Source organism: Gavialis gangeticus, unplaced genomic scaffold (genome assembly GCF_001723915.1).
Source record: "Gavialis gangeticus isolate Ggan-Ray unplaced genomic scaffold, GavGan_comp1, whole genome shotgun sequence".
NCBI classification, from domain to species: Eukaryota; Metazoa; Chordata; order Crocodylia; family Gavialidae; genus Gavialis; species Gavialis gangeticus.
The window spans coordinates 18294336-18307984 of NW_017729028.1; the positions used below are offsets into that span (position 1 = coordinate 18294336).

Below are 13649 nucleotides of genomic sequence, written 5' to 3' on the forward strand. Positions count from 1 at the left end.
ATGAACAACTCTCAGTGCTGCCAGATTGACTCTCCATTAAATATTTATCTTGTTATAACTGTATTTATTTGCTCGTATAAGCCAACAACGTGGAGTGAAGTCCTAGCTCTATTGTGGTCAATACTAAAATTTCCTATCAACTTCAGTTGGACTAGGACTTCAACTCTGCCCTTCACCAGAGCTTTAACACTTTACATTTTAGGCCACAAATACTATGTCTAGTTCAGCTCTGTGACCTGAACAGGTAGCTAGCATTAATTAGGCAAGTGCCAGAAAGCACAAACTACCAGAGGCACATTTTACATTCAAACCCTTTTCAATTTAAGCTCAAATCTTCAGTGCTGCAAATGTTATGTACAGACATAACCCTACTAACATTTAAATTAATTATTAGTATAGTTATATAGATATACACATTCAGTTATAATGCAGTCCTATACAATAGGAGGGCTCCAACTCATGCTTGTGGCTGTTGCACAAAATGGCTTAATTGTACTTTCCTTGTACTTACTTCTATTACACTGGCATTTCCATATTAATAATGAAAGTAACTGCATAGAATTTAGCAAAATGGAAAACTATATTTACTATCTGAATACATAAAAAACTCATGCATACCTAGAATAATGCAATAATAGCCAAGTCCTGAATTCTGACTAAACAGCTTCATACATCTTTCTGAATAATATTAGCTTTATTCCCCTTCAAAAATGGAAGTCCATAAAATTGCAATAACTGTTTGCTGCTGCTAGATAAATGCCAGGGTAGTTTATACAAAAGTAAACTTCAAAGCAAAGGCAGTAATTCTATTCTATTCTGTGTGTTCTGCTTTTCCTTGTAAGTAGGACTAAACTAATGCTAAACTACACTAAAAAACCCCAAAACACAGCTCTAATTAAACAATTTCCAAATTAAAGAAGAAACTTTGCTCTGGGGTAAAGGAAAAGGAGAACAAAATACTGAAGTTACTTGCAATGAAGGACAGAACCACCAGGGATGAGTACACAGTGAAAAAGGGAAACATCAATGTGTTTGAAATGCTGGACATATAGCTGGCAAGTGCTCCTTGCTAGTCCCAGCACTTTGTAAACAGATCCAGGACATGTTACACTTAGAACAGAAATCTGCACATGCAGCTTCATGATGGAGAAAACTATATTATTTTGTAAAGATGCCAGCAAGGAGACTGAAAGGCCACCAAATTAAGTTTTACCATATTTAAAGTCCTACTGCCATGCAAAGCAATAAGGATGTATACTTATTCCAGGGGCTTTAATTGCTTTGTGTATCCGCCTGTATAAATTTCAGATTGCAAAAACATCTTCCTCACTACAAACACAAACATAGGAAACACTTTATAGCTCAGTGGAGACACTTATTAATAGTATATCACGAGTTTGTTATTTTCAGAGCAGAGGAAGGTAAAATACAAGAAACATCACGGTGTCCCCTCAAGGATGCTTTTGGTTTCAACTCTCCTACGTATCTGCCATCAAGAAAGATTGATTCCCTTTTTTCTCCCTTTATGTAACTTGCACATTTTTAAAATAAAAAGTTTAAGGAAAAGCTATTACCTCATGCTTTGTGGAGTGAGCAAAATAAATTGTCGATGGCGCTGAGAATCTGCCATCTTGAGCATCATGTCCATTGAAATTCTTCTATTAACCATGTCCTAAAAAACAGAGTATTTAACAGTTACTGTTTTAAATTTACGGTAATTTATATTTTTAATGCCTCATATTACCTTGCTAATTAAAAACAACAACAACAAGAGAAAAATTAATTACGTTTGGAAATATCTTGCTAACAAAGTACTGCTAACCAGAATGCCAAATTAACAAAAACTCACTGTGTTTAGCTAATCAGAAGTAAACTCTTAGTAAAATACTCTAAAAGAAAAGAACTAAGTTTACAGTCTAGAATCAAAACCCAGGAGGTATTAGTTATGTATACACATACATCATTAACTCTACTCTTCCTTGTGTGTCTTCAACTACACAATCATTTACTGTAGCAGAAAAACTAATTAAATTACCTCAATACCTATGCATAACATCTGCAACTGTGCATAAATTCAGGACCCCAAAGAGTTTCTGTAAGTTGACTGTACACAACATGTACAAAGAACAAAAGTGCTGTTGCACATTTCTGCCTAATTACTGTCAATGAATATTAAAGAACCTTAGATAAATATGTACATTATAAAATACGCTAACATAATTAAAGACTATAATGTAATGCATTTGCACAGTTAAGTCGTTACAATTGCTATAACAGGGCCCCCTCTAGTTCCATTTAGGAGAAAGGGGAAGAGTCCTTTAAGAAGACTGAGAATTGGTTGAAGCCCCATCATTCTGACAAGTGGCAGAAGCACTCAAACAGCGATGGAGAACAAAGCTTCTGCCATAGAAACTGTTGGGAAATAGTCTTATAGAGACATGGCTAAGGCCCATGTGGGACATAAGGAAGACCAGGACTCAGAGCCTAGCCAGAAAATTACTGCATTTACTTGACTATACAATGACCCTGATTATAAGATGAGCTCCTAATAATTAGATACTACATACAGAAAATGTACACATTTTCCAGGTATAGAATCTAATTATTGGAGGTTTGCCTTGAATTTGTCCCCCTCCCGCTACTATAGCAGGGAAAACAAATCGGAGGCGTCAGGTATACCTCTTGCCCTCTACCTCCCTCCAGTTCCTTCCTCCTACAGTCCCCTCCCTGCTTCCTTAATGTTCCTTCCCTGTGCTTCCTGCGTAAATATAAGTAAAGAACAAATTTGGAAACGCTGACCTTGATATAAACATAGCTGTAGTAATTTGCATACAGTACCCATAGATTTAGTTCATCCAGAATCAATACATTTTATCTTTTTTGAAACTGATGCAAGTTTTAGCAGAACTACTCCATAAGCACACTTTAAAGTAGCATTTTAGCATCTTCTTAGAGAAAGTACAAACTATGCACAATACTAGTCTGAAGCCAAGAGGCTCATGATTTACCATATAGTTCATTGGGCTGGGCCCCAGCAGAATCAATAATATTTCAAGCCATGGTGACCCAACAACTCAGCGCCACTCAGTATGTGTGTACACTCCGGGTATCCCCACAAAATGATCCATGTGCTAGCTAGCCCCCCAGTCATGCCTGGAACCAGGTGTTCTTGTCAAGAGTCCTGGGATACTCCAAAAAATTATATGCAGATAAGGCACAGGGCAAACTTGTCTGTCTTCACCTCAGAGGGCAGGGTTACACTCATCGTATGTGACAGGCTGAGACAGGGGGTGACAGAGGGATTCCGGGTGAACTATTTGGGGCCCTGTTACATGATGTTTGCCACACATTTAGGGCTGAGGAAGAAACAGGTATCATTGAAAATGGGAATGAAAGGTGCAGCTCAGTTGAGGGAGTGAAGAGGAGGCTGAAATGCATTCAATGTGATGGCTTACCTTGACTTGAAAAAGGGGTACTACACTCAACAGGCACCACTGTACACTTTATTCAGATGGGATGCACTAATCTATCTTTGTGATTGCTTCCCATGTATCTGGGTCCAAGAAGGCAGTTCTCCTTAAGTCTTCCCAAGGATAACTGCTCTTCTGGTGTGGTTTAATACCCACTGGAGGTGGTAGGGCTTAAAGCCCACTTTATGGAAATGGGAAGCTCCTCCCTAGCTTGCTCCTGTAGCCATATGGCTGAGGCCAGGTGAAGCTTGGTGGCATCTGAACCCCAAGCCTTCGGACTTGGGTCTAAACGTAGGATGCCTGCCGAAAGACTTTGGAAATATCTGAAGCCCCTGGTGGAGGTGGAGGATATTTGCCGGTTGTAAGGCTACTTATGGTTTTGGACTGACTTATGGATTTGGACTTATTTGGCTTGGAACGCAAAATTTTTTTTAAAGAAAAGATTGCTTCCCATCAGCATATCTGCCCAATGTGGGCTGTATTTCATTGTTATGCTCAGTGTTGGCTGCATTTAAAATCAACTTCATAGTTGGTTTGGTTTCTATTACTGAGCACATGTTGCTTTTTGCAGTAGTTTAAGGACAGATAATATATTTAATAAGGTTTCCTCATATATGATGCAAGATTCGGAGGGAAGGGAAGAACCTATCTTGCATACAAATAAATCTATAAAAGGTTGAATAAAGGGCAGGAGTGTGAACGAATCTGGCAGAAACTAAGGAAACAGTTAAGGAAAAGGAGTCCTACAAGGTCAGACACCAAACTTCAGTGGACACTGCAGAGGAGAAGCTGTGGGAGACACTACTACCCAAAAACAGTCTTGATGTTGATCTTGAGAGGGCTACATCCTGTCAGCAAGGAGTGCTCTCTCTTGTTCCCAGTGGACCCACCCACTTAAGACATCAAGATGTGGCAAGCAAAATAAGTGGGAAAACTGGGAGTGAATGGAAGACTTGATTTGTACGGGAACCCCAAGGACTTCAGCGCACCTGGAAAACAGCAGCACAATGAGTGCTTGCTCTAAGCCTTTAGGTAAAATTAAAATTGCTCTCTGTTACTCACTGGATTTTTCTTTAAAGAAAAAAGAATAATAATAATAAAAAAATCTATAATCTGAAACTATATGATAAGAAACTATTATTACTCCTCGCCTCTTGAACAATGAAATGCAAAGATAAGCACATTCACCTCCTGTTTCATTTTCTAAGCAGAAAATTGAGTCACTGAGTCCAGAACTTGGGCAAAGTCCTGGGCTCCACTGACTATGCGTTTTACGCTTCACAGTAAGTGCACGTTTCAAGGAATCAATAGAGCAGTGTTGAAGACTTGAAGCACCTGTCGGAAAATGCCAGCTTTGTTTTCACTTATTTTTTAGCTACAGAAAAAAATATTAGAGCAATTTTTCTGTTCCAAAAATCTCAGACCGGTCCCAACAGGTCAGAATGTTTTAACATTGAATTCCTATTTGAAATCTCTGGATTTCTCTCATCATTGAATGTTTGCACACCTAAAAATGCTAGCACCCTGAAGAACCTTTGGGGTGACTTCAAGGCACTCCAGGGTGCCACAGTATCCTAATTGAGAGCCACTAAATAAAGCCCTGTACCTACAACATATGCATGTATAATAAGTAGCTCGTCTTCCTTGCAAATATGCTATTGGAGCCCCCAAGTGATAAGCTCAAGCTATTACAACCATAACAATAAAGCTTTGCTAGTCTTGGGCCACACTGCAGCACAGGAGTTTAAAAGATGATTATCTGTGCACTTAATTTAAGAAACAGAGCTTTAAGCCTATGTACACTCACTAATATTTTGAGTAATCAGAGTGTTTGGGATTCTCTATGTATAGGATGGATTCCTTTCAGTTTTGTCATTTTTCAGATTTATGATTTCCCTGCCAATCTTTCATGCCATTCCAATACAGGCAGTCCTCAACTTAAGACGTTAAGAGTTACAACGAATGGTACTCCCTGGAGAACATCTGTTCAAACTTCCTTGGACACTTTCTTTAAGAAAGCAGACAAGACTCCATAAAAACCTACAGCCAAGACTCCTAAGAAGACTCTAGCCAAGAACCCTTCAAAAAGTCCAACCAAGAGCCCTTTAAAAAGCCCAGCGAAGTCACCTCAAAGAAGTCCTTCCAAATCAATGTGATTGCTATTTACAATATAAATACATTAATGTAGCTATATTACTTATCTATAATTGACTGAATACAAAACTCTGGGTTATTTTTGGTGACAATGAAGTATTGGGCCTTGGTTCAGGAACCAATCCCCCATTTATAACATTCTTTCTATGGAAAAAATCGGTTCTGAGTTATGACGTTTCAACTTCAGATGTGGTTTTCAGGAACCAATTTTGTCGTAAGTCCAAGGACTGCCTGTATGCAAGAAAGATCCAATTGCACAGACAGTAATCCAGGTAAGAATTACACCAGTTTGAAAAGTGTGCATGGTAACTTCCTTTCCCGGACTGCATTTCTCCCAGTCTGAGTATAATTTTATCTAAGTGGTGCTCTAAACACCAGAAACTCCTGAAGAATTTTACTCTCAAAGAAGTAACATTATTCTCTTTTGCCCAAGACCTGACACTTTGGCTTAAGAATAATGTTTCAAAGACATCATATTGCAAATATAATACAAAGAATGTAAAGAATTTCTACGGAAATAGAACAAGGCAAAAACTGGCAAGTATGAAAGTGCCTAAATCTCAGGGTATCTGGAGTCTCTCTGCCTAAGTGAGTGACATTTTGTACAACTAATGCATTCACTGTATCAGTCAAGGTCCTAAAACTAGAAACCCCCATTCCAAATAACCCACATCCATATCCTAGGTGAAAAGGTCGTTGGTTATGACAGAGAACACAAAGAACAGCTGCATGAATCTCCCACTAACAATTTTAACATGATACAAAATGGACTGTGTTACCTAGAAAGAAGGAACCTTTGATAGGTATGTGTTAGAATTTATAAGGAGAAATCCCTTCACATATCAAGTTTAGTGATCAAAACAAGTCATTCTTAATCTCTCTGAATAGTGGAAATGTTATCTCGCACCAACTGAAAATATTGGTCTCATAGATTTCATAGACATTTGGGCTGGAAGGGACCCCGGAGGGTCACTGAGTCCAGTCCCCTGCCCCAGGGACAAGAAGTCAGCAGGGATCATAGGAACCCAGCAAAGATAAGCATCCAAATGTCTCTTGAAGGCGTTCAAAGTGGGTGCTTGAACTGCCTCCGGCAGCAGTCTATTCCAAATCTTGGGGGCGCGGACAGTGATGAAGTTTTTTCTTATTCCCGCCTGAATAGGTCGCGGCAGAGTTTGTGACCGCTCTGGTGAACAGACGTTCCCCCAGATCCTGATGAGCACCTCGATAAACTTACAGGTGGCCATCAGATCACCCCCGAGCCTGCGCTTTTCCAGGCTAAAGAGTCCCATGGCTGTCAGCCTCTCATCATAAGGCTTGTTTTCCTGACCTCTAATCATGTGTGTGGTTCTCCTGCAACCTCTCAAGCTCTTCCACATCCTTTTTGAACTGTGGAGCCCAAAACTGGATGCAGTACTCCAGCTGCGGCCTCACCAAGGTTGAGTACAACGGGAGAATGACATCCCAGGATTTGCTTGAGAAGCATCTATGGATGCAAGCCAGCGTTTTGCTTGCTTTACTAGCCGCAGCATCACACTGAAGGCTCATGTTCATCTTGTGGTCACAGCACACCAAGACGAGTGGCTCCCATCAACCACCACCCTCTGGGTCCTGCCACGGAGCCAATTCCCCATCCAGTGGATCGTGGTGAGGTCGAGGCCGCAGTTAGCCAGTTTAGCCAAGAGGTGATCGTGGGATACCAGATCGAAGACTTTTTTAAAGTCAAGATATACAACATCGATCTCTTCCCCCTTGTCCAGGTGATAGGTCACCTGGTCATAAAAGGAAATGAGATTGGTCAAGCAAGACCTACACGCAACAAACCCATGCTGGGTATCCCTCAGGATATTGCCTTCAGCTAGTCTGTTAAGGATGTCCTTGAATTAATTCTGCTGCAAACTAATATATTTTGATACTGTTTAAACTGGGAATTAGAATTTTTTTCTTATTTAGTTCCTTTTTCCAGGAGAATTTTATTCAGTTGCAGTTGCAAGTCAAAGTCTGTATTGGTATTTTGAAGCTAATTAGTCTTCATGTATTCATCAGCTTTTGAAGAGCACTTACAGATTTGGAAAACTCTAAGGATTATACGACAAGGCATATCCTATCTCAAGTTTCAAAGCAGCAACATAAAGCTAAACAACTATACCTAGGGTATGTCTTCTATGATGCTCCTAAGAACGGTATCAAGAACTATGTCCGGTCTAGCCACTTGTGACCTACCTATGCCAAACCCAGAAATTATGGAAGTTGCCTTAGGGGCACACTGTTCTTGAACACCATCTGGCATGATTGAGCGTGGAAGCAGGTAACATCCCTAGAGTGGCTTCACCACTTTATTTCTGTTGGGGCATGCCTCTTAGTGGATGTGCCATGCAGAACCGGTAGAAACACACATTTGGTTCTACCATTAAGGGAAGAAGATGGTATCAGCAGAAGTGAGATTTCTACACCAATCCATATTTTCTTAGCAACAGCAAAACTGCCTCAGATCTAAGCAGTTAAGAGTCATGGATTAGGGAAAATGTTAAAATGTACACAGGTTCTCTGTTAAGTTTGTTACTTAGGTTTTAAGGTGTCAGGCTGGAATAAAATATGCTCGATATTCCTTGCTAGAAGCTTAGAAGACTTTTTATACTCCCAAATTAATATTAAAGAGAAAAAAGGTTATAAGTTAACAACTAATATGAACTGCCACAACACCTTTCAACTTTCTAATGAAATTATAGTCATTAATAAGATTCTTGGGTAGCATGAAGCATAAGAACTGGAAGAAATAGTTTAAGATTAAACTATACCATGTAGACATCAAATTCATCCAAGCATCTGAAAGGAGATTCAGTAATGGACCACAGAGAAAGAATGAAACAAACGGTTGAGAAGGAACGTTCACCTCCTGATAGAGATCTCATGTCATTCAGAGCAGCCTTGTCTCCCTCTCCAGGCTGGACCTAGGATTAAGCCATTCATTTCATTAGTAGATTGTGACAGTTGTTTGCGTAGGGGAAAATTTACAAATGCACAATTTCCCCTTAAAATTATGTTCAGAACCACCAAAAACTAACACAAGTATAGCTATTTATATTGCACATCATCTGCAAATTAAGGTGCATATTTCAGTGTATATGTATTTCAATAAAATAAAAATAGTTCAATGAACTACAATTTTGGAAGGTATTTTCAGGGTGGTTGGAAATCAGCTGTCCCACTGTGGAAACAACCATAGCATGGAATTAATTTTAAACATTGACTCAGCCTGTAATTTGCTGTTCAGTTCTGCTTTCAATAACTGTTAGATTCATCAACCATTCTAGTTACATTGCTGTCAAAGCCTGAAAACTATATAAAGCAGGTAACTGTTTCAGCAGTGTCTTAACAAACAGAAAGAAGTGAAAATGGGTAAGCAGCCCTTGTTCCTTGGATTATAGTGACCCCTTGTGGCATTTTCTTTTTAATGCTGAATTTCTTATACAAGACAAAAATGAAGGTATACATGAAGAAAATATAAAATTACTTACTGTTATTGAAAGTGTTTCATTCTTGTGGTCAAAGCTCATTTTACCAAAGTAACCACGCTGATGTAGTAAGAAGTCAAAGTAGAATTTGCATCGTAAAGTAAGGCACCTTTTCAATTAAATTATGGAAACAAAATATTCAGTCACTAATTTTTAAAATAAGTGAAAAAATGAGAACAAATTTTAAGCCACCAGGAAAAAAAGTTAATAATGGAATCTCAATACTACAACCACTACTTATATTTAAGTCATACAGTACATACACAAAAACTACTTTCTACGGGAGTTAGGACTAGATACGTAACATACCCAACAGAATCACAAAAATAGAGAGATGAGGAAATGCAACAGCAGGAACCTTGTATTCTTTTGTCCAGACATGCATATGCTCATAATTGCAGCAGAACAGAGTTAAAGCATCCACCATTCCATAATTCCCACTATCAAAACCCTTTGCCTCTTCCCAACACCACCCTCAGTATCCATTTGGCTCAAATCTAATGGTGCAGAGGGTCAGAGAGTCCACACTCACATATACTTGTAGCAAGAATTGTTGGAATGTTCATTTTTCTACTGTGACAAAACTGAGGATGCCATATTTTATCTGTGTTGTATGGTGGTAATTTTAATCATGAGGTGTGCATGAGGGCTGTGCAAAGCTTTGGTTGCCAATTTGATATGGCGGAGATTCGACCGAATTCGGTGGCCAAATCTCTGAATCTGAATCAAATCAGGAGACCCTTTAATCTCTCTGAATCGATTCAGAGAGATTTGAGAATTTGGACATAGACACAGCTTTAAATGTTTTTTCTACATACCTCAAGGTACCAGGCAGATGGAGCGTCCCATAGGATCCCGGGGGGGCGGGGGGTGTTCCCTAGCATGCTTGGCAGCAGACCTGGAAGTGGACCACAAGCACTTCTGGTCCATTTCCGGGTCCACTGGGGAGCATGCAGGGGAGCTCCCCCGTGTCCCCCTGGCTTGGCGACTGGTGCCTCCTGGTTCTGGTTTGAGGGGGGTGGGGATGGGGACCCAGGGTCTCCCCCACAGCTGACTGCAGACCCGGGGGGGCCCCCCCAGCACAGTCGGCAGCCAACCCAGAAGTGGACCAGAACTACTTCTGGTCCACTTCTGGGTTTGCTGTTGAGCATGTGGGGCCCCCCGGCACTCCTGTGGGACACTCCATCCACCCCACCATTGCACCATTCATGAGCCACACCTGGTACCTCAAGGTTTGTAGAAAGAATATTTAAAGCTGTGTCTATGGCCAAATTGCTGATTCTCCAAAATCAGCACTGAATCTTCAGATTTGGATTCGATTGAATTGAATTGGGGACAGTGATCTGAATCAATTCATCAAATCACTGTCCCCGATTTGGGCTGAATCCAAATTGAATAAAGCCCGTTTCACACACCCCTAGAGTGCACGTTTGGCTAGAGGAGCAAGAAGTACATACTGTTAGATGCATTACTTTTTGTTTGCTTGCTTTGCAATAAGTATGTTTATATCACACAACATACTGCTTTTGTGTGTTTCTGAGTTTTTTTAAAAGTTAATTTAGCTCTTCCAAGTGCTTTGAATCACTTTCATGAAGATCTTATTGTTCTGTCACAGACACTGTTCCTTGTAATACTGCTCTGCTGATTCAGGAAAGGAACTCCAGAGGTTAGCAAGCACTTTAACACAGAACAAAATCAGTGACAGAAGAAGCCACCGCTTTTAAAAAACCCAGGAGGCTCCTGAGATGGCTAAATAATTAAAAACAAAAATCCCAGAATCATTGATTCTGTGTAAATTGCTCTTTCAAAATACTGTTCTCTGAGATGCTGGTTCTAAAGCTGAACATTTTGTGGAGCTCCTACTTTTCAATAAACCAACAGCAATCCAAGGAAGATCCTGGTTACTTTTCTTCTGTAAAGTACTGTTACAATGATGTTAAACAATAAATCAATTACTTTGTAGACAATCTTTTTAATTACAAATTTAGATCTTCCACTGATTACCTGTTGCAGAGTCGTTTATAACAGAGAACATTCATTTTTAACCTCACGGAGATTTCAAACGCTTGTAACACACAAATTTAGTCTTCCTAAAGCTTGCAGTTAACCCAGAGGTGCTGGGGACCTCAAAATCAGTGGAATGTGAATTTCTGTTTAGTCCTAAATTAACTAGCTTTTTTTTTTTTTTTTTTTGTTGTTAATTCTCAGGCAGCTGCTCAGTGACTACTTTGCCTAAGAATTCACCAAAAAAAGAAGAAACACACAAAAAAGAAGGGAAAGGGCTGTGACTTATGATAAATAAAGGGAGTCAGAGAGCTTTTGACATATTTCAATAAATTTAAGTCAGCAATGCCTGACAGGCTGCAGAAGGAACTTGCTGAAGATATCTTGAAGCTGCAGGGAATATTTGCCAAGTTGTTGATGACAGACAAGGTCCCAGAGGAGAAGTGCTAACATAACAACTATTTTTAAAATGCAGAAAAGGGAGGATCAGGGGAATTACAGCCCAACTTTAATAGGAAAAAAAAAATCATTAGAGGCCAACATGGATTTGTTAAAAACAAATCATATCAAACCAATCTGATTTTCATCTATGCCAGTAGATGAAGGAAGTACATGAATATGATATACTTGGACTTTAGGAAGGCTTTTGATATGGTCCCACATGATACCCACAAGCAAAACTGATGAAATGTGAATAGACAGAATTACTGTTAGGCATATACACAATTTGCTGAATAACTCCAACCAGCAAAACTGGATCAAAGTCAGTAGTTTTAAGTAGGCTTCCACAGCAAGCTGTTCTGGGCCCAGTTTTGTTTAATATTTTTATTAAGGATCCCAACATGAGAATATAGAGCTTCATGATCAAGTATGCTGATAAAACAAAACTAGAGGACAGAAGAATTCAAAAGGATCTTACAAAATGGAGAACTGGACTACAGATAATAAAATCAAAATACAATAAAGAAATATAAGGTGCCACACCCAGGGAACAAAATCCACATATGTAAGTACAAAATAGAAGACAACTGGCTAGACAGTAATGCTGCCACAAAACATCTCAGGATCATTGAGGATCACAACCTCACTGAGTCAGCCATGGGATGCAGCTGCAAAAAAAGGTAAAACACTATTTTGTTGCTATATTAATAGGAGTATTGAATGCAAGACACAAGAAGTGATACTGCCACTTCTATATGCTCTGGGTAGGACTCTGCTAGCCAGAGTAGTATTGTGAGTTCTGGGCTCCACCTTTTGAGAGATGTGGCGAAACTGGAGGGCTAGGGACAGACATTACACAAACTAGTTTAAGTGATAGGAAACTGGTTTAAATCTGTAACAGAACAGACATTCAGTGCACATAAGCCAGTTTCAAAGTGGCCAAAACTAGTTTGAGATAAGTCTGATACTACATTCAACCAGGTTTAACTGATTTGGCTCAAACAAGTTTATGCAATACCTATCCTAGACCCCTTCCTGGTTTAAATTAAATCAGACTCCCCCAGCACCTTGGCATGCTTTCTGGGCTGGGCAGAGCTGTTCTCTGCTCCAGAGAGCCGGACTGGCCCCTCCCCTCCGCTCTCTAGCCAAAGCAGGGGCAGGGTGTGGCCATGGCCCCCGAGACAAATTCCTCCCTCCATCCCCTCTGCCTGCCCCCCACCCCCGCTAGCAAACCCTGGGGACCGCTGCCACGGTTTGCCAGTCCCAGGCATACCTCCATGACCCGTCTGCAGCCAGGCAGGGCTCCCCCTGTCCCCTCTCCCCAGGAACTCCTGGGGGCTTGGGAGGGGATTAATTCCACAGCATGTGGGGGGGGAATGGAGGTGGAGGTGGGGAGAGAGGCAAGCTAGTCCCCTGTGTGCAGATCCAAGCCCTGCACTTGTAAGCCCAGAGCTAAGACCTGCAAGACCAGACTGAGAAGTGGGAAGTGACAAAGACCTGACAATTATCACACATGCTGGAGATGTTTCATAGTCTCTAGGGTTGGAAGGGACCCGAGAAGATCATTTAGTCCTACCCCCTGCCATGGCAGGAAAGAGTACTGGGGTCAAACAACCCCAGCAAGGTGTTCATCTAACCTCCTCTTAAAACCCCCCAGGGTAGGAGCCTGCACCACATCTCTTGGAAGTTGGTTCCAGACCCTAGCCACCCTGACTGGGAAGTAGCACCTCCTGATATCTAACCTAAACCTACCCTCTGCCAGCTTGTGACCATTATTCCTGGTCACTCCTGGCGGTGCTCGGGGGAACAGTGACGCCCCCAACGCCTGCTGATCCCCCCTGACTAGCTTATGACAGGCCACAAGATCCCTCCTCAGCCTTCTCTTTTGGAGGCTGAACAGGTTCAGGTCCCGTAGCCTCTCCTCATAGGGCCTGCCCTGCTGTACCCTGATCATGCGTGTGGCCCTCCTCTGGACCCTCTCCATGCTGTCCACGTCCCTCTTGAAGTGTGGCGCCCAGAACTGGACGCAGTACTCCAACTGCGGCCTGACCAGTGCCGCATAGAGGGG

The 13649-nt window shown here is 41.0% G+C and overlaps 1 protein-coding gene across 3 annotated transcripts in view; it reads right to left on the minus strand.

Annotated features, from left to right (window-relative positions):
* The window catches only part of SMC6 (structural maintenance of chromosomes 6), a 217853-nt gene that overhangs the window by 5481 nt on the left and 198723 nt on the right, over positions 1-13649 (minus strand). For 2 of the 3 annotated variants that reach the window (XM_019520781.1, XM_019520780.1), the window contains 3 exons: positions 9140-9245; positions 8420-8572; positions 1575-1672 (listed from right to left, as the gene is read on the minus strand). In XM_019520781.1, coding sequence (XP_019376326.1) covers positions 1575-1672; positions 8420-8572; positions 9140-9245 — 357 coding nt within the window. Of the gene's footprint in view, positions 1-1574; positions 1673-8419; positions 8573-9139; positions 9246-13649 lie in introns of those variants that run through there. The other variant, XM_019520782.1, reaches the window with a different exon arrangement.